Raw genomic sequence first — 22,362 nt, 5'->3', positions numbered from 1 at the left:
TTGCTAAAAAATGCATATACATCTTTAACAGACATCAAGCTACAAAAATACTGTTGTAGATAAAACTTACTTCGTAGATTGATAAAAGGCTTGTAGAATGTAGGTTAGTAAAAAATAAATGGGGTAACTATGACAAGATTAGAGAACCCTGCAGTACATTAACATGCAGATCCTTAATGGTAAGATATAGATTCCAAAGGATGTATTGACTGGGTGGAAAAAAAGCAAATAAGAACATGGAGAAAATAGAGAACTTATTTATTTAAAAAATACAAATAAATGGACAAGAGAAGCCATTTAACACTGATAAATATTAAACATGCATAAGAAAATGATTTTAAGATTTGTGTGCAAACATCACGCAAGTCATTGCTTATCTTCTTAAACAATTGTAAAACACATACAGACTAAAACCGTACCACATTCATACGTGCAAATCTTTGGTGCGTATTCAAAGCAACAATGAACATTCATTTTAAGTACTGTAGTCTTGGAAAATTACACTTAAGCAGTCAAACAATTTCCTGAGCTATCCTTCGTCATTTATAAATGTTATGCCAAAACAATTGGATGTATGGACATGCCAAAGAAATGCAATTTGATAAGTGTTACACACCTACCCAGATCATGCTGAGAGCTCTAAAATATCCACAGGAGGATTACAACAATGGTTCCATAAAACATGCTACATGCTATGATTGGTCACAATATTGTACTTCAATGTTGAACATTATTTTAAACCCAAAACTATACAGATGTTGCAAAAATCTCTAGAACAATTGGTCCATCTCTTTTTCGGGGGCACTGCAATTATTTTCAAGAGATGCAAGTGATCATGTTTGAATATTTGTTTTGGTACTCCTAAAAGATTCTTCTAATTTGTGCATTTCTTTTAATACTGCTGTGAAGGTGACCCGAATGCTCCACTACTCAAGTATCAAACATTGGGAGGGCGGGTTGGGCGGTCACTTAGCAGATGACATTATTGCAAATGCATGGACGTAAAGATGAAATAAATATCTAGTATCAAACTACTATTTTTAGGACTGTGCGGAGGTTGTCTCTAATGGGGCATGTGTTCTTCACATTACTGAAATACAATGTGTGACTCACAGCCCCTGATAGAGCTGCAACTTTGTACACGAAATATAATAGGCATCACAAACTGCATGCTGGGACGCAGAGGCTGGCATTCCAAGGGCCGGCTTTTAGATCCTTGTAGCCCAGGGATGTACAACTCCAGTACTCAAGGACTGAAAATTGGTCAGGTTTTTAGGATGTTATTCATGATTGCTCCTGAGATCAATGAATAGCCAAAGGATCAAAATAGTATCTCATTTAAATAACCAATGGTTGATCCGACAAACCAATAGGTTTGTAGGCTCGAGGACCAGAGGTGTACACTCTCTAACCGTCTTCATGCTGTGATTCCAATTGCATGCAAAAACATATAAGCTTCCAGCCCAAACACTTGTGGAACACTGTAAATCTCCATTTTTGAGTGCATTCTAGGGCTAAGCAGGATATTTCAGCAAATGCATAATTTTAAAATTGAGAGGCCACATTTCAGTAATTATGTTCTGGGCTGTGGTGGTAACATTTATAACTTCATGTCTTGATCGAAAGGTCATAGCTTTGCAAATGTTAGCCTGTGAAGCATGAATCCAGGGTGGCAAAGGCTAGCTGGGAAATCCAGAATGGAGCTTGGGAGTAGGCAGCACCGCCCACTACCAACCTTTTATCCTTGGGCTTTGTGCTTTAAAAGTTCTAGGTTACCTGCTCTGGTATCATCCAAATATAAGGCCGTCCCATCCAGAGGACAGAAAGGGCCAATGGAAGAAAGAGTAACAAGGTATGAACTCTCTCACCCCTTCCAAAGTGCATTAAAAACCAAAGTACAGTAATATTACCACTTATTTTACATCTGTCCTCAAAGTGCGCAGGATGAAACAGGCGTTAATATCTCACTGTACCCACAATATGAGCTGATATGCACCAGCAAGGTGGGGGATGTCTCTTATGAGGTGAACATTTGTGCATTTAGAGTTTGATTTCAAATAACAGTAGCATTTCTATAAAGAAAAATAGCCCAGTTTTGCAGATACAGAACACATTCAATTAGACTCAACATTCAGCTAAGTACATATTTTGCTTTCTGCAGTCTTACTTGAAAAGGCAACTATTTGAAAAATATACACATTCACGCAAAAAGGCAATGGGTGTACAAACACATATGTTCACTTCCCTTCACGTGAATCAAAAAATTGAATCAGCAAAAGGAATCAGGCACTGCTTTAGCGAATGCCCTGCAACTACCCTGCACAAAGCATCTTTTTTCAGCATATGAAGATTCAGCACATGCAAGCTATCCAGATGTTTGTCTCTCCAAAATGATGCCTTTACTGGTAGTGACTTTTGGTCTTCTGAGATAATGCATTCTTCAAACTGGATTCAGGTTATGAAGATGGCATCTTGCACAAAACCATGGGAAACAGGAAAAGACATTTGCAATGGTCTACAACCGCAGGTTGGGAAGCAGTAGACCAGTTGTCCACTCTGCAATCTCTGGAGACAACCAACACCTGTCTTGTCTTCATTGTGTGGCCCAAACAAAAAAATGTAAGAACCTGTTTCTCATTAACAGTTTCCGTTTGACCTTCAGGCAGCATTTTTTTTACCCCACATGATTAACCTTTCTCTTTCTACTTTCCGATCTGCGCCTTCACTGTCCTGCAGTGTAATATGAGGTTCCACCCAGGTGGTGCTGGCACATTCATGTTGGATTTCCATAGGTAACTCACTCACAGTCCATCCATACCTATGACTGCAGAGGCCACCCATTGCAGTAGAGAGGTGGTCCCAAAAAAGTGCTCATGAGATGAGTCACAGATGGATGGAGTGAACAATTAGAATTGGGAAAACCGTTTGATCACAAAAATAAAAATACACACGACCACCTTGCAGCAGAGGTGGTAGGGGTAAAAAAGACCTGTGTCAGACATATATCAGTTGTAGACTGAGAGCAAATACTGACCTGGACACACAGTACAGTCTCAAGCGTTGCAGCTGGTGCGGGCCCAACCACGCTGCAGACTCTATCTACTACCAAAATCTGCATAACTTCTACATGATTCATTTTAAAAAGGTGTTGTCTCTAATAAAAGTCTTGCTTTGTATTGCCACAATCATTTCCAGGTCCACCAATTAATATAGGCCTACCCCATTGGACACACCTTCCAATATAGCTTTTAAATTTGCGTGCTATGCTATTAGAGGCAACAGTCTTTCTGTGCGCTTGAAGTTATGCAATATATTTGTTTTAAACACCATCCATGGAGTGTAGACATAATTATATATAATAGGCTGTGACAAGACTGTGCCTCCCCAACCTCAAGAGGATAGGCGAGGTGAGAGCTTCAAGATACAAACAGAGAAGAAGCAAGTGGAGAAACACTTGGAGGTGGTAGGTCACATATTAAGATCTCAACATGAAACAGGGGAGAAGCATCTCTAATACAAAAAAGGGAACTTTAGCAATGAATGGCCTATGTTCTAGTCTCGTGCACACAGGAGAATTGTGGCAAGTAACAGCAACCCTGTGTAAACTGAACAAATATTGAACACTAGGCACTGTTAAATGACTATGTGGAACACTGAGGCCTACGTAGAGTGCCTAATGCAAACCGACCAATTCGAGGCATGCATAAATGCCTTCATACGGTTAATGATAAGCCAAAGTCTACTGTATCTTATTGAAATCACTGCATTATTGACGCCCATGCATGTGTTTCACAATGTTTACATTTAGGGACTATTGTGACAGCACAAAAAGCGTGGTACCCTCTATGGGCACAAAAGGTATGCACCAAATCAGGACTCCATATGCCTGGTTGGACAGCAGACCAACGGGGACAAATAATCGGATCAGCCTGAGAGCAGTCTTTTAACTGTATATTGGAGGGATCTCTCATAAGTAATCAGTAAAGAGATGGCGCAAGATGATTAATACTAACAGCTGATGATCATCTCATATAATTTATGCACACTAAAATAGGGATGGCCTAACTAAACTAATTTAAAAAATACTATATTAAGGTACTGCATGTGATTTCCTGAATATTGTTGGGTGAAATATGCATTTAACGTGTGTCTTAAACATTGCGTTTCTAATAATATTTATGTAACGGGTGAAGTAACTTAAATGTGACTTAAGTGGAATAATAAAATAGACCTCTCTGTGAAATGCAGATCAGAATTTTTTCACACAGGAAAACACAAAGCCTGTTACATTTGTCAACTTTGAGAAAAGTCACCAAGGACCTCACAGTTGCCGAGAATGGACTGTGACAGGAATTGGGTCATGTGTGCCAGTGCTGTATAAAACAGGAATAAAGTGTAAACATAAAGAACAGGTCAACTCCAAGTCGGAAGCGCCAACGTGGACTATAAATGCGAAATTAATTCCATTTGCGTTAAATAGATTTCCAGTTTTAAGGTCCGTTGGCCTTGATAAGAACATTAAAGCATTCTTAAGAAAGATGCAGGTATCAACATTCAAGGCTCAAAAAAGGGGAGCTGCCAAGCACAATGGCAGTGGTTTTGAGTTTGGGACCTTCTCTTGTACTTGGCACAGTAGCTTGTGCTACTAAGGAAGCCAGATGTGAAGGGACTGGGTGAAGAAAGTTGGATTCATGCATCGTCTGCCATTCAGTCCTATGCAGCATTTATCAAAATTCGTCATTGTGAATTTGTGGATCAACCCACACTAACGGGGATGCAGGGGGATGCATACAGAAAACTCTAATACCACCTCTTCAGACAGGTATTCACCAGAGTTTCACATTCTCTGGTTGTGGAGGTGGAAAGGGAGAAAGAGGGAGAACGATGCATAATTATCCCATTGTTGAGATAATACTTGTAACACATGTATGTACTACTTGTGATGGATTTTGTCTCCCTCTCTGTTGAGGGTGTCCATCCAACTATTTCTTTCTGCCCGGAAGATGTGTGATACTCTGTCTGAATCCCTTCAGCCAGATTTATTTTGATTGGTGATGAACTTCTATACAAATCTCAGGCACCCTAGAATCTATGTACAACACTAATGAAAACCAACATCGGAATAGTGAGAAAGTGTATGTTCATCTGTTCACAGGTGAATGTAAAGAGCATGATATTTCTTAGACGAAGGCCCTGAACTCGAAGGCCTGCGGTATGGGCACATTGCATCAAGAGAAAGTGGTCCTTCCCTAGTGCCAGTTGCAGTGAAGTCTACGAGGAAGCAAGTCATTTGCATACGTGTTTTCATCATTAAACACCAATTCTGAGAGGCAAGTAACTATACGGATCATAACGGCACACTAATCATCCAGGCCTAATAGCCAAGAACTCATCATGAAGGGAAAACTGGCTAACAAATATAGATTGGCATTACTCCCATTAGCCTGTTACTCAAGTTTGACGCTTGAAGTTATGAATCACAGCAATGTGAAGCTCAATTCTGGTCTGTGTCTGAAAGCGACACCCTTTCTGTGTGTCAAAAGGAACTCTTCGAAACTAGACCCTTGAGCTGGTATCAGGGATAAAGAGGCCCCATTATAGGCAATCCCAAGTCAGTCAATGTTCAATGTGACAAACAGGCCAAGTTCTGTTCAAACAAATTGGATGAGCCCGTCATACAAAAGCAGAAGGGAAGAAATCCCTTACATGTGGAGCTGTGAAACTGACTCCTCAATTGTTTACAACATGCTTTGCAAATGGCAGGGCTTTAAAACAGATGGTGATCTACAAGAGTCAAGAAAAATACTGTGCTTTGAGGTCCTTGTTACGAGGATAGAAGCTGTAAACTCAATCATATGAGACATAGGACACGTTCCTATAGCGATTGTCGCAAGGGTTGTCATGCTTTATTCTTCCCCTTAAAAAGCTGTTATAGTCTCCTGAATTAATTAATCAATCACAAACCCACACATTTCATTAGTACTAAGAACTTCCATGATGGGATTGGTCATGCCTTTACAGGCCCAATGCTGGTTAAATGCCAACATATAACAAATCCCCTGAACTTGCTGCTGCAGGAAACTTGCATGAAGTTGACAAAACCTGAGATGCAGCAAGAAAAGATCTCAGTGGTGTCATGAATTTGTATCAGGGCATACACCACAACCCCCGTTTATTAATTCTAGTTACTACTTGACATGCTTTTCTCATAAATCTGCAAGAAACAGTCTATCTCCCCCTCCGCATAGGTTGGGTGAGCTGAGAAGGTTACAGGAATAATATCATTGATTATAGCATAGTGGCTAACAATGAATATTCCTCCACTAGGACCTCCTACATGGGTTTGAATAGCAGCCCTCTTATGTTTGTTGGGCTCTGGTGGAGTGGAGGCCATAAACAGGTTGGAAAATGCATTTAGTGAGCTCTTCTTTGGTGCTGAGTACTTTAAAGGGACTATGATGTATGCTGCTACAAATCTTAAGCAGCCTCAGCTGTATCGGATTACAATTTCATCTGTTCTACAGCAACATCCACTTGTCTGCCAAAAATAATAAAACCATCAAAGGGAGCCTCTGCCAGCTTGGCTTTGCTATTCTTGGTAAGATCTGGCTATTCTCGGTCAAAATAATTTTTCAAGAAAATAGAAATACAACTCCATTTTGAAGCAGGTGATAGAAAATTATTAAAAAGAAGAACACAACCTTTTTCTTGCTTGTGTTGTTTCCTTTAGGTACGTTAAGCTGATCAAAAGCGCTTCACATCGGATTTTTTAATCCTGTAATATCCTCTGTGAAGGCAGTCATGAAAGTCATTTAGCATTTAAATTGGGATAAGGGTTTGTTTTCGTTTCAAGGAAATGGGATACGTTGGGTGGTTAGTGCTCAACAGCAACACATTAGCATACATCAAAGAAGAGTCCTGAACTGATGAACATTTTGTATTGGTGCACCCACAGACGTTTGCAATCTGCTCATCCGACGAAAGACTTCAACTCTGAGGATGTACTATTTGGAAGGAAGTCCTGCTTCATGGAGGAAATTAAAAGTGTCTTTACTGGTAATCCTGAGATGGAGAACATCAATTATTGGAGGTGTGAGATGAAGTTGGGTGGATCAATTATTCACGTGAAGAGACAGCCATGTTCCTAATCAGAGAGGGCCCTGTAAACCATAATCTCCAACACTTGGCAATCAGAGAAGAGGGGGAGCCTAATTTGGCCTGGCATCTTTCCTAAGCCAAGCAATAAGTGATTAATTCCCCAAGAGTATGCACATGCAGGCAACAGCTAGCCCTAGATCTGACAGTCAGTGTAGTAATCTGAAACTACCAGGCTTGAAAAAACACATGTGCAGCTATGGGAGAAAGTTAACCGTAAATCAGAACAATTCATTTATAAGAAAAGATAAATAAAAACTCAGTGCATTGGTGTGTTCCAGCAACCAAATATCCTTTTGTGCGTCTTCACAGCTAACGTCACACTTAAAAAATCCCATACATACATACAAACAAAATCAAAAGGCTTGAGAATGGCATCACTAGTACTAGAGCTAGCCATATTCATTGATCTGTTTCTCTACAAAAGAGTTTTGTGAATATCTCCAGTGGTGGCAAATGATGCATGATCAGTGAATAAGGGAGTCTTAAAAAAGAAGCAGAAATCATCCTACAATGGCAAATTAACACCACACAACCAGAACATTTCAAGCAGCCTATAAGCAGATAAGAACAAATAGCAATAAAGGTAGATTACAGACAATGGAGGGTGCTTTTCAAACCTTAAGATGTGGAGTGTGAGAAGCAAGACATCACAACCGATAAGATTCCCAGCAGGCAGCAGCATATCGATGCTACTGATGTGGTTTCACGTATAGTTTATATCAGCAGTTCAAGAGGCATATGAAACAGAAAGTGTATTCCCAGATTCCACATGCAATTCAAAAGGAGAAACCCAACTGTGCTAGGGGCCATCTTAAACTGCCAAGGCAGCTGGCACAAGCACTTGTTTGTAGAACTCACACTCTCAGACCCCAGATGGCATCTTGGAGTGTTAGGGGCTTGGAGCCCTGAAGATTGAGCAAGATTATCTCCTCAATCTCAAAATACCATCATGAGGCTCCATTAACTTCATCTGTCTGATGCAGTGCACCTAGATTTAAACTGGCTCTGGTTTGTTCTCCGTTGGTGCATCTTTCGGTGGGCATTGTGATCTATTAAATCTCAGAAGGTTTGCGAATGCTCGATCAATGCTGAATGAAATGTCCAAGCCAGATTTCACTTGGAGCCAAGACTCCACTTCAGTCTTCAATTGTTCCAGGGTCCCGAGGTCTAAGGGAAAATGAAAAACAGATGAGATCCAACTATACTATACCGAACATATGTGTTTTGTTACGATCCATCTTTGCCATAAATTGTAACATAATATTTCTCTTTTTCTTTATTTACTTATATATGCCCTTCCCCTGCTTCTTCATGTCAATGTGTATTGTGACATTTATACAATGTTGGGCTCTTTTGTTATTTGTATTGTGCTTCCAAATGCGTATTGGCCTGGTAAGGTGGCAAGAAGTTATGCTTTTTAATAAACCTTTCGTCTGCATTGATGGGAGTGCCCCACAATGTCCCCTCTCTACCTCACCAGAAACACACACTCCTGCTGGACTTTCATTTCTTTCCAGTTTTGCTCAAATTTTGTTTTATTTACCCATGTATCCCCCCATTCATTTTTCAGACACAATTGCAGTTTTATTTATACTATGTTGGTTGTCTTGTGTCATGCTTTTTATGACATATTTTATGTCATTTCACAGATATATCATGTCAGTTCCCACAAGGCCAACAAGGGCTTTGAAGCACCTGCGTTAGTGGCACTCAGTTCACGAAAAGGACATGATGCCCAGAGGAGATCTGCAAATGTAAGCTGGTAGGCAGACTATACAGCCCTTCTAAACCGAAGATTCCTCTGCTGCCCTATAGTAACAGGACAAGGCCATAATCCACCTATGCCTATCCTTCTTAACCTGGGCTGCAGATTAACTCCCAGAATAGTCCAGCCTACACCTACAAGGAACCTAGCCTACCACACTACCAATACTAATTCCATGAAGCTTCTAGAAATCCTCAAGAACTCCCAGAGAGCACTATCGTGGGCCTATCCCCAGATAAAACCCACCCTTATTTAAGAATGCCCATAGTTCCTCCCAGATTTCCGGTCTATAGAACCGGTTAGTTTGTGAAGCTCCTGGACTAGGGGGTGTGCTCTCCTGTTCCCTTTAAAATTGTCTATACAAACTCAAGCAGCACAAGAACACATCAAAACATGTGCGTAGGATGCCAGGTGGTCTCTGCATGCTGGCCTTCTAATATAGACAGTGACCATCCAACAGCGTAGTCCTTAATGTGAATCTCTTCTTTGACCCAACTAGCCTGCTAAGGTTACTTTACAATCCTACTTCTAATTTAATGCCATACTGCTGTCCAGTGGATTATTTACCAGTTCTCTGGATGCAAAGGCGACACACAATCTCACTACTCCACGCAAGGCCAATCTGTAATAGCTCAAGGTGGGAGAAGAGTCTTTTTCAAACACTCCTTTTGCGTCCACCAACCTCCGCCCAACAGTCATTTTGCACACAGCCAATACCTTGCTTTTAGTGGTGGAAGTGTATGAAAAGTAGTAGTGGAACTATGTTCCCTTATGGCCTGCCCCCACAAACCCCATCTCCATGCCCCCTCCCACGAGCAATCCAAACACCCAAACAAACCCACCTGCTGTTTAAGGGAATGTTTAGTGCAGTGCACTGAAGTGCAAGTCTCAACGTCTTCCTACACTTTTATTTTAAAACGAACCCATTCCGGAACTGTTTCTTTGTACAATAAAGTACAGGAACAGTAACACTTTTTTTTTTTTTTTTTAAGTTGAGGAGTGCTGCTCCCAACCACTACCGCCCACTTTGACTACTGCTTGCTTTGACAGATCCGTCAGCTGGCTCGGCTTTACCAGAACCCGCTCCGGCTATCAGCAGGATGGAATCGAATATTATCTGCTTCACAGCCCTCACAACTCCTGGGCACTCTTGAGCACACAAAGGCCATCATGCACATCCAACATGAGAATGTAATACCACGCCAACACTAAAATTGCCTCCAAGAAGGTTCTCCTGGCCAATAGGGAAAGCTCTCATCTCGTCCCTTGATTAAATTGTCTTCATGTACAAACACCAAAACTATACATAAATCCAAATGAACGCTATCACTCGGCATTACATTTTAATTTCCCTACATGCAGAGAGTTAAGTCTGTGCATTTTTGTTTACATGATGTTTCCCACTCTTACCCTTTGCTGCTCTCCTTGCCCAAGTTCTCTTTTCACCACACGCATACCATAGTAACATGGTAAATTCTATGTCAAGACCGGAGGCTCCCATTATGCTTCTCTTTCTTTTATTTAATTATTTAAAGAAAGCTCAGCAGCAAGATATTTTCTTCAGTACGTAGAAAATATGTAACAATAAACGCTAACAAGAAACATTTTAAAATGTCTTTTAAGTCCTGAAATACTTCATTTCCCAGGAGGCCTGTGGAAAGTTCAACATGAGGTCACCAACATGTGACCTGGATCCTCCAATGAGTGACCAAGTCCCCACATAAACAGTCTTGAATATGATGCCACTTCCTCTTTCTTTGCTGCTCACAGCAAGAGACAAGTGCATCATATTCTAGATCTGTTTCTATTATGTTTGTAATTTTTCATTGTTTATTGGTGATATTTCATATGAATGCTTTGTATTAGCGCAGTGTTCGCCGCTCGTTCTTCAAAGGGTTAAAATTCCCTTTGTTTTCTTGTCTGACGCACTACGCATCCTGCGATACCGTGACTAGATTCTCTCTGACGCCAGCTGCTTCCTGCTGGTGTCGGAGAGTACTGCGCGTGTTCTTTCCTTCCTCGTTTTGGATTTAATAAGCCGTATTTATTGAATACACAAGGGTCCGCCTTCACGGCTGCAAGCTCTGTGTGACCGCAGTTCTGCCCGCGGTCACCAGAGGGATCACCTGCTGTAGCAGGTTTTTTTTCAGCTTTCTGGCGCTCGCATGCGCATTTCCGTTGTATTTCACAACGGATTTTCCGATCGCGAGTGCCAGGAGCTGATTCTGCCGGCATTTCATTTCATTTCTGCATATAAAAAAGAAAAGGGAGAGACAGCTGGAAGCCGATTTGCCCTATTGAACCAGGGCTCTACAGAGACTCCCCATTGTATACTGTGGGCTTGAGAGAAGGCGGTCTATGCCCACAGAATAAAAAAAATAAAGAAATTAAAGAAAAAAATAAAGGATTGGTCTGAATATGAGGAAGATACATTTGACATAGATGAAGTGGCAATGGCTAACAGCCTGGAAAAGGTGCTGGGTTCGGTTTCCGGTCAAATGCTCGAAGGCAAAGGGTTGAATGACCTTTAGACCGAAACTAAAATGACCGATAAAAAGGATCGAATTTTTTATTTATTTATATATTTTATTAGTTTAGCATATATAAAAAAAATGTAAAAAGAAAACAGGGGGTTGTGGGGGGAACCCCCCCATTAAAAATTAAAAAATAATTATAAAAAAAAAAATCGACCCTTTTTTTCGGTCATTTTACTGTAAAAAAAAAAGGCATTCAAGCTTTTTTTTCCGAACTTGTAACCTAGAAACGCTGGGTTCCACAGTGGAGACCAGCATCAAGAAAGCTGTGACAGAAATGCTCCTGCCTATTTAGCAGCGCCTGGACAACATGGAGGAGCACCTACAAGAAAACTCCTTAACATGAAAAAAGACTCAAAAGAGAAAGCACCCTTCAGATGGGGGATGTATACCGGCTCGCCTGAGTAAAGACCCAACGACCCCCCGGGCCAGGCAGAACCAGCCACTGCTGCCCTTTCAGACGCCTTCTCCAGGCTGATAAAGGCCTTTTTGAATAAGAAGGAAACCCCTTCCGCAGATGAACCCTCTTACCCCGAGGAAGAAAACAGGGGAACCAGACCCTCAAACCCAGAGGGATATCAACAGGGCTTTGACCAAGAGGGATATGACTTTAACAGTCAATCTCCTGTCTCCTCTGACGAAGACACACAGACAATAGGGTCACGACCCTCAATCTCAGGGATTGCGGCAGCCCCCATCCCTTAGAAGCCAGCCAAGGAACTCCCCACGCCCTCTCTAAGGGGATGTTTACTCTAGAAGAGTTGGTGCATCCCAGATCTACAGACTGGGAACCATCTTCAAGGACAACAGAGTACATTAAGGACAGGCTACTCAGACCGGCTACTCAAGCCATTGGACAAAGAGGTCTGAGCGAGACTCAAAGCAGAATGCCCAGGCCCGGGGATCCCAGACAAGGTGGCCCTGACACCGGAGTTACACTCCAAAATGATTACTTTCTTAGGAAAGAATGCCAAAGATCCACAAAAGGGCATAGATCGTGCTTGGAGATCATGCTAAGACAGGGTACTGGATGTCACTGGTCCACTGGCAAAGATGATGGACCTGGCTGAAGCAGCCATAGCCACAGGTGAACCCATCGACCCAGTAATACTCGGGCTGGACTCAAAGAGCCATTTGTTTGCTGGGGAACGCCACCTGTACCATTTCAGCTGAGTGCTGCAAGGGTATCCTTTACAAAATCGACGCCAAACTGAGTGAGTTAGCAGACACTGAATCCGGGGCGGCTGCCCAAGGTTTGCTCTTCGGCGACTCCTTCATGAAGGAAATGTCCAAATTTGTTGGCACCTTCACTGCACTAGACAAAGCGCAATCCTCCATCAGAAGAGTTTTTTCTTCAAACATTTTCAACAGGGCCGGATGAGGCAGAGGTTGCTCTTCCGGCCGATAGTCTTTTGATAGAAGACCTCAACAATCCAGAGATCACCACGCCTAGCAGGATCGTGCAGATACCGTCTTCCCTTCGAGAGGGCGAGGAAGAGGTTGCGGTTAGAGGAGAGCCGCCCAGTACCCAGCACAGCAAAAAACCACAGGTCAGTCTACCTATCGCTGCGCCAGCGTCGCAAACGCCTAAAGGAGGGAGGCTAGCTCCTTTTGCGCATGATTGGGATTCCTTATCAGGGGATCCATGGGTCAGAGACACAGTTCGCGGCATGCGCCTAGAGTTCTTCGCACAACCCTTTCAAACAAGTCGTCCCATTCCCATTACAATGTCCAAAGAGGACGAGGTAGCGTTAAACAAGGAGATTCGCAGTTTAGCGATCAAACAAGCAATCCGCCCCTGCACAAGCCAAGGCGGTTTCTTCAGCCCAATATTTCTGGTACGCAGCAAGCAAAAAGTGCGTCCAGTGATAAACCTGAAGGCTCTCAACGATTTCATCGTTTACCGTCATTTCAAAATGGAGGGTATTTACATGCTCAGAGACCTCCTGAGACCCAACGACTGGCTTATGCGTTTGGATCTGAAAGATGCGTACCTTGCGGTGCCCATACATCAGGACCACGCAAGCCATCTCAGATTCTCCTGGAATCCTCAGGACTGGGAATTCACGAGCCTGCCATTCGGTCCCTCTTCAGTCAGCTCCTTGGGCTTTCACCAAGCTTCTGAGACCAGTAGTAGCACAGTTAAGAGAACAAGGTGTTCGGCTGATAATATATTTGGACGATATTATCTTCATGGCACAGTCTTGAGCGCTGGTAGAACAACAGAGCAAGCTGGGCATAGACATACTACACAGTCTCGCATTCCTCATAAATTGGGAAAAATCTATCCTTCACCCATCCAGAAACCTAGAGTTTCTAGGATTTGTAATAGACACCGAATTGGCTCAACTCCGTCTCCCGACAGCCAAAATTCACTCCACCAAACGGGAGATCCGAAGTCTCCTACAGAGGTACGAGATCTCTCTTCGAGACCTAGCGCGGCTAATAGGACTTCTCTTCTCCTCTATCCAAGCTATTTTCCCCGGACCTCTACACTACCGAGAGTTACAGAGACTGAAGGGACAGCATTTAAGACACAGTCTCTCTTACTCACAGCGACAGACTCACCAGAAGCAAGAACGGAACTCGGCTTACCCACATGGAGGCCTGGAACGGCCGAGCAATCTTCGGATCTGCCCCAGACATAGTGATAGAGTCAGACGCCAGCCGTTCCGGCTGGGGAGCGAGATGCGGTCCAGTGGCCACAGGAGGAACATGGCCACCTCAGGAACTAGAGATGCATATAAACTGCCTGGAGCTCCTAGCGGGTTCCTTCGCAGCCAAAGACAGGGGTGCCAAAGACAGAGTGAGCTGTTGTATCTTACTGAAAATCGACGTTTCTGCAGTAAGATACATCAATCATCTGGGTGGCACCAAATCTCGGCCTCTAGCGGAATTAGCCAAAGATTTTTGGCATTTCTGTCTAGAACATCGGATTTCGGTCACGGCAGAGTATCTACCAGGCCTTACGAACATAGTGGCAGACTGGAACTCCCGGCACACGACCGATTACAGCGACTGGAGACTCGACAGAGAAGTCTTCCTTCGAATTCAGCAAGTTTGGGGTCCCATGTCCAAGGACCTGTTTGCCTCACGCCTGAACACTCAGCTACCAGTGTTCTTCAGCTGGAATCCAGCGGCGACGGATGCTTTCCTCTAACATTGGACCGAAGGGGTACACTATGCATTTCCCCCCTTCAACATAATTGCGAGGACCCTGGCGAAGACCCGTCAGGAACGAACAGAATTGGTTCTTATAGCCCCCATCTAGACCTCTCAGACCTGGTATCCAGTTCTTCTGGAACTTTCTTCGGATTTTCCAATCCTTCTATCCCAATTTCCAGATCTTCTTTTGGATCCAGCGGGGCAGCGTCACCCCCTACTCCTCCACATATCCCTGATCCTAGCAACGTGGAGGATTTCAGGTCACGGTGGAGAGTTCCAGGCATGTCTCACATGGCAGTCAAACTCACTACACTTCTCTGCCTCGTCTCCTGCAGGAGAGTTTCTGATGTCAGAGCCTTAGACCTAGCGGCCAGAACCTTCTCCCCCGATGGCATAGTATTCCACATACATAGGAGGACGAAGTGCAACTCTAGAGTGATTTCTTATTCTGCTTTCAGGGACCAGCCCAAGCTCTGCTTAGTCATATGCCTGAAGGCTTACGAAGAGGTTACAGCTCTTCTTAGAACCTCTCCTAATGGGCAACTTTTGATAGCCTTATGCAAACCTCATAAAGCAGTTTCCGCTCCAACACTAGCACGCTGGGTGCGGTGGACCTTAACCCAAGCAGGAATAGATACCTTGCACTTCGGAGCCCACTCTGTGAGAGGAGCCATGGCCTCTAAGGCTTTCCAAGTCGGGATCCGACTGGATGACATCATGAAAATGGCAGACTGGGCAAGTGAATCTGTGTTTAAGCAATTCTACCTGAAACCGGTAGAACAGCCCGCATCCATTGTGGTAAGTAAGCTTTAAACGAGCATAATGGGAGCCTCCGGTCTTGACATAGAATAAAGATTTTCCGTAATGTTTTACTAGAAAGTCTTAATTCTATTAAAGACACGGAGGCGAGAATTATCCCACCCGGCGAGAAATTCAAATATATCACTCTTGATGGTCATACGTACATTGCAAAATTGTTCCATGATTTTCAATGCAGTATTGCTCCTTAAAATAACACAATGTATTTCTCTCCCGACCCCTCTAAGGGAACTAGGGTTGTAATATACATGAACTAACTGCGATTCTCTATCTCTCTCTGGACAGCGTCAACAGACAAATCTGCCTAATACATGGCACATTTCTCTTCTACTACGAGATGGCTTCAATTCCAATTCTTCTATCGGACAAGTTTGCAGCTTCGAAAGAGGAATAAGCATCATATTCAAGACTGTTTATGTGGGGCCTTGGTCACTCATTGGAGGATCCAGGTCACATGTTGGTGACCTCATGTTGAACTTTCCACAGGCCTCCTGGAAAATGAAGTTTTATGTATTTCAGTACTTAAAATATATTTTATAATGTTTCTTGTTAGCGTTTATTGTTCCATATTTTGTAGGTACTGAAGAAAATATCTTGCTGCTGAGCTTTCTTTCAATAATTAAATAAAAGAAAGAGAAGCATAATGCTCGCATCCGTGTCTTTAATAGAATTAAGACTTTCTACTAAGACATTATGGAAAATTTTTATTTTGTGTGCAAGGGCCATTATCAAAGGAGAAACTAAGCTAATCATTCCCCAACTTGTCTCGTCTAGATTTACTAGTTAATTACCTGCACCTCATATTTCGAAACACTGAATTTCGCCAACTTCATCACCAATTACAATCTCTTACAAGGAGACAGTGGGCATGTCAGAGCAGGGGAGGTTACGGAAAAAAAAACATTTTCCCTACGCTTTCAAGCCCAAAAAGCATATCTTTTGAATCTCTGTCCATGACACACAGTAAACAGCAGCGCAACATTTGATAATTGCATGCAGTACACAATGTACAGAGATGCAAAGAATGACTTCCCAGTTTCTAATATGTAATTCTATGACAAGACGGGAGGCTCGCATTATGCTATTTCTTTCTTTATTTACTGCCATGTCAGCACTTTAAAACTTTCAACTTTAATACTGAACATTTCTGTTTTTTAGAAACAAAGTTTAGAAAACAAAATGCAGAAGTTTAAAGATCCTCTAGTCCATAGTCTTATTTGATCAATCTGCATCAGGGAACTACAAGCCCCATGAGTCTTAGGTCTGAGGTAGTCCTGACCTTTCCCCTCTGCCCCTATCTGAGGGCAGCCCTCTCCATAAGAACCCCTCTGACCAGGTCCTTTCCTCTTTCTTTCTGCTGCCAACAGATAAGTGACATGATTTATTGTTTCTTCTGTAGAAGAGATAGATGAACTCCATGACCTGTATATGGATATTAATTGCTTGGATATTTGTTGTAATACAATTAGTAATGCTTATTGCTCATTTTCAACGGCTCGCGCAGGAAGACGAAATGCATTTACAATGATTTTGTAGTCGCCTCAGAACGCGCACGTGTTCTTACCGTGGCGTGTATCATTAGGGCAACGCGAGCGCAGCGAGTTTCCCGCACATCGCAGGTAAGAAGAGTTTTGTGAGCGAGCTGGGGCCGGAGTCGCGTGCATATTTAGCCCGCGTTAAGACTACCGCACCCCGCTCTCTCTCTTTCCGTATTTCGGCGCCGGCGAACACGGCGGCCGTTAGGACCCAGGGGAGCTGGAAACATTCTACAGTTCCCAGCGTCCCCTGGGAATCGAGCTTCCGCGCGCATTGCGCGCAAACAGAGAACGAAGGAAGTTGGTTTGATAGAGCTCCAGTCAGATTTTTGAAAGAAAGTGTGCAGAAGCATTTCCAGCTGCTGACTTCCTCACAGTTGGCTCAGCCAACACCAAGGACATGGCTACATTTAGCACACCCACTAATACTCCTTCCACTTCCCCAGAATGCAGCCAAGAAGAGTGGGTAGAAGACCCTTCCCAACAAGATTCTGACTTATCATTAAGTTTTAAGAAGGTACTTGGAGATTCCTTAATTCAAGCTGTCTATTACAAAAAGGCTGGAGACTCTAGAAATGATTTTGGCTAAACAGCAGAAACAGCTTACAGCCAGGAAAAGACGGGCTAGCAGCCCTGAGGAAGGAACGTCAGCAGGGCACCCCCAGAAAGGGGTTGAAAAGAAGCCCGGAAGAGCAAGCACTCTTTGACCCCCCGGGGTATCGATGAAAGGGTTAACACTGTTCCCCAATTGGAAGGCGACCCTGTCGCCAGGCTTAAAGAAGCCTTCCTGGCAAAGAAAAAAGAGAGTCAGGACAGACCCCCTGCCCCAGGGCTGTACAATCTAGGGGACGAAGAAGAGGGCTATTCGCCCGACGATGAAGGGGGTGAGGAGGGAGATTACATCGATAAAGATGTTGAAGGCCCCCACAGCATCGACGATACAACAGACATGTTCGATCCAGAGGCCATTCGGCATCCCAAGTCATCAGATTGGGAGCCGTCACCCAGAGTGGCAGCAACATGGCCCAGCACATTAGAAAACCCCTAGAAAGGGAAGTAAGGTCACGCATGAGGTCGGAGTGCCCCAGACAAGAGCTGCCGAATAAGCTTGCAGATACTCCAGACCTAGACCCCAAGATGGTCACCTTTGTGACCAAAGCAGCTCGTGATATAAGGAAAGGAGTAGACCGTGCCTGGAGGGGGTGTCAGGACAAGCTCCTAGACATCTCAGGGCCCCTAGCTAAGATCATGGATCTGGCAGAGAAATCAAAAGATACTGGTATTCCAGTAGACGTGACATTCTTAGGTAACTGGGCGCAACGGGCGGTGTGCCTCCCAGGCAACGCCAACTGTGCCATCTCTTCAGAAAGAAGAAGAGGAGTCCTGTTAAAAATAGATAACAAATTGAGTGATCTCACCAGCTACGAGGCAGGTGAAGGCGCTAAAGGAATGTTGTTCGGCGAAGCGTTTGCTAAAGAAATGTCTCAATTTGTGGGCACATATACGGCTCTAGAGAGAGCACAGAGTTCCATCAGGAAGATCTTCCCCAGGCGAGTTTTTGCCGGGACCGGACGACATAGGGGTTGCTCGTCCGGTCGCTATACCTTCCAGCGAAGACCCCAAAGTCAACGATCAAATTACTGGGAGTCTCGACAGCAGGATACCTTCTTCCCTGCCAGAACAAGATTTCCAAGAGGGCGAAGAGGAAGAGGATTGTACCGGCAACCGGGGCAGTCAGCGGGTGAGTACCGCAAGCTTGCGTGTGGGAGGGAGAACTCTCCACTACCTGAACGAATGGCAAGCCTTATCAAGCGATGCTTGGGTATTGCAAGCAGTAGTGGGGCTGCGTTTAGAGTTTATAGGAACACCCGTGCAGACAGCAGAACCTCGCCCCATACACATGACGCAAGAGGAAGCAGCGCTCTTGCACTGCAAGCTCACGAAGTTAGAAATCAAAGGCGCGATAGAGCGCGAGTACCAACAGGGTCCCGGTTTCCTCAGCACCATGTTCCTAGTTCACAGAGGGGACAAAATAAGGCCCGTAATAAATTTGAAAGATCTAAACGAATGGGTGGTATACAACCATTTCAAGATGGAAGGGATTAATCTGCTTCGAGATCTGTTGCCTAACGGAGACTGGCTGGCCCGCCTAGATCTCAAAGACGCATACCATAAGATTCCGATAGCAGCAGCGTTTCGGAAGCATCTACGCTTCCAATGGAACGGAGAAGTATGGCGTTACTCCTGCCTCCCGTTCAGCCTCTCCTCCGCTCCGTGGGCTTTCACCAAGCTCATGGAACCAGTGGCAGCTGCCATCAGAGAGAGAGGAATTTGTATTATTATCCATCTAGACGACATCCTCGTCTTTGGCCCAGACAAATTATCATTGACAAAGAGCGTCCAGTGGGTGTTCTCACTTCTGACTTTGCTTGGTGTTTTAGTGAACCTGGAGAAATCTCTGCTGACTCCGGTCCAGAGAATAGAATTCCTAGGTTTCACAATAGATTCTGTGAAGGCATCTCTCGGGCTCCCAGGGTACAAAGTGGGAGAGATCAAGAAGGAGCTCAGAGCTGTGATAGCGAAAAGGGTTATCTCGCTTCGCAATCTAGCCAGAGTAGTAGGTCTGCTAGCAGCCTCTATTCGAGCGATTTTTCCGGGACCGCTTCTTTTTCGAGCTCTAAAGCGGCTCAAAATAAAACATCTGCAAGGAGGCCTTCGCTAACACCAACTAGTAACGCTGGACCACGAAGCCCTCACAGAGCTCCATTGGTGGTTGCAGAATATGGAGGCTTGGAACGGTCGCGCTATTTTCGGCGACGCCCCAGATCTGGTAATAGAATCAGATGCGAGCAGATCAGGTTGGGGAGCCAGGTGCGAACACGTGCAGACAGGAGGCAAATGGTCAGAAGAAGAGTTACAGCTCCATATAAATTGCCTCGAGCTTCTAGCGGGCTCTTTCGCAGTTCGCGCTTTTACAAAAGAGAGAGTAAAGTGTTGCGTCCTGCTCAAGATGGACAATATCTCTGCAGTAAGGGATATAAACAAATTGGGCGGGACAAGATCCAAAATGCTGGCAGAATTAGCAAAGAGCTTCTGGCATTACTGTCTCCAGCACAGAATATCCGTATCAGCAGAGTATTTGCCAGGGACTCTGAACGAAGTGGCAGACTGGAATTCACGTTATCTTGGGGACTCCAGCGATTGGAAGCTTCACCCCCCTAGTCTTCCAACAATTGCAGGAACTCTGGGGGCCCCTGCACATAGATCTGTTTGCGTCCAGACTGAACGCTCAGATGCCAATATACTTCAGCTGGAGGATAGTCCCGGATGCAGCGTGCAAGGACGCCTTCCTGCAGTCATGGACAGGAGCAGTGAATTATGCCTTCCCGCCATTCATTTTGATAACGAGAGTGCTAGCGAAAATTCCCAGGGATCACGCGGAGCTCGTGATAGTCCTACCCTTGTGGAAGGCTCAGTCCTGGTTTCCAGTAGTGATGGAACTTTCTACGGATTTTCCGAGGATAGTTCCCATTCTGCCGGACCTTCTTCTCGACCCATCAGGGCAGGCTCACCCACTCATAGCAGCCGGCACGCTGCAATTGATAGCCTGCAGAGTTTCAGGAAAAGATGGGAATTGCCAGGAATTTCACAGCTCGCTGCAGAGGGCATCAGAGATTCCTGGGCGCATTCCACCCTTCGGAGCTATGGTGCGGCTTGGAACGGGTGGGCTACCTGGTGTTCGGACCACGGTGTGGATCCCGTTTCAGCCCCTGTAGTAGAGGTTCTCAACTTCTTAGCTTTTAAATTTCAAGAAGGCGGTGCCTTCAGAACAGTGGGAGTCTATAGGTCCGCTATCTCAGCGGGTCACGAAAAAGTGGAAGGTAACACGGTGGGAGAACACCCAGCGGTCGTGAGATTGCTAAGAGGGATGAAGCTCAAGAAGCCACCGGAACCCAAGTACAAAGTGTTTTGGGATGTGAGAGACGTATTTCGTCTTTTCCTCAGATGGCCAGATAACGAAAATGTATCCCGATCTCAGCTATCAGGAAAACTAGCTATGCTGCTGTGCCTTACTTCCTGTAGGAGAGTTTCTGTTGTCAAAGCGCTTGAAGTCGATAGGAAAATATTCTATCCAGACGGGGTATCATTTACCATTTCCAAGAGAACAAAGACAGATTCGAGAGTAATATACTAACCATACTTCACAAGTAATAAGAAGCTTTGCGTTGTGCAGTGTATTAAAGATTATGAAAAAGCAACAGTGCATTTTAGACCGCGAGGGGTGTCACAGCTGCTTATAGCGCGCAGGAAACCTTATCATGCTGTAGCATCTGCGACCATTGCTAGATGGGTGAGAGAAATTATGCAATGGGCTGGAATTGATTTGTCACTTTTTGGGGTGCACTCTGCTAGGGGAGCGATGGCTTCCAAAGCTTTTGCGACAGGGGTGTCTCTTCAGGACATTATGAAATCAGCAGATTGGTCTTCCGAATCAACCTTTAAGACATTCTATTTTAAGCCTGTTTCTAAGATTACGAATATGGTGGTAGCAAGCGTTGAACAAGCATAATGCGAGCCTCCCGTCTTGTCATACAATAAAGATTGCCCACGCTAATAGCTCAAGAAGTCTTCATTCTATTAAAGACAAGGAGGCGAGCATTATATCCCACCCAGAATGGCAAGATTATTATCTGCATTGCTATATTTGTTATGAGGTAACTCCTTTGCTCATTCCCACCCTCCTGATTCGCTCTCCATTATTTACAGGAGAAGAGCAAAAGACAGCCGGATGAAACGCTACTCAACAGTGGAAGGAAACCTGTTCAAGTTGGTCATGTTGGACCGCAAAAGTTCTCAGTTTCAAGGAACAATTCTCTGTTCAATGATAATGGACGGTTTGGTTTGCAAAAATGAAGTTGTTCAAGTGGACAGACATAAATAAAGAGGAAAGGACCTGGTCAGAGGGGTTCTTATGGAGAAGGCTGCCCTCAGATAGGGGCAGAGGGGAAAGGTCAGGACTACCTCAGACCTAAGACTCATGGGGCTTGTAGTTCCCTGATGCAGATTGATCGATTAAGACTATGGACTAGAGGATCTTTAAACTTCTGCATTTTGTTTTCTAAACTTTGTTTCTAAAAAACAGAAATGTTCAGTGTTAAAGTTGAAAGTTTTAAAGTGCTGACATGGCAGTAAATAAAGAAAGAAATAGCATAATGCTCGCCTCCTTGTCTTTAATAGAATGAAGACTTCCTGAGCTATTAGCGTGGGCAATCTTTATTATGCCAACATTGAAGGGCTTACTGGCTTCCATTGCAAAATCTTCCTAGTCCTAAATTACAAGTCACTTTAAATGAAATCTGCTCTACCTCAATTCCTCTACCCCCTC

General features: G+C 44.1%; 1 protein-coding gene across 3 annotated transcripts in view; it reads right to left on the bottom strand.

Moving 5' to 3' along the window:
- Positions 1-241: 241 nt before the first annotated feature.
- TMEM143 (transmembrane protein 143) overlaps positions 242-22,362 on the bottom strand; it is a 549,762-nt gene continuing 527,641 nt past the window's right edge. For 2 of the 3 annotated variants that reach the window (XM_069637349.1, XM_069637346.1), the window contains exon 8: positions 242-8,325. In XM_069637349.1, coding sequence (XP_069493450.1) covers positions 8,153-8,325 — 173 coding nt within the window. In that variant the 3' untranslated portion in view covers positions 242-8,152. The remainder of the gene's footprint in view (positions 8,326-22,362) is intronic. The other variant, XM_069637350.1, reaches the window with a different exon arrangement.

The sequence above is a fragment of the Ambystoma mexicanum genome, chromosome 1q, assembly GCF_040938575.1.
Source record: "Ambystoma mexicanum isolate Mex_15411 chromosome 1q, UKY_AmexF1_1, whole genome shotgun sequence".
Classification (NCBI taxonomy): Eukaryota; Metazoa; Chordata; class Amphibia; order Caudata; family Ambystomatidae; genus Ambystoma; species Ambystoma mexicanum.
Note: the sequence above shows the minus strand (reverse complement) of the source record. Positions and strands in the feature narration are given on the sequence as shown.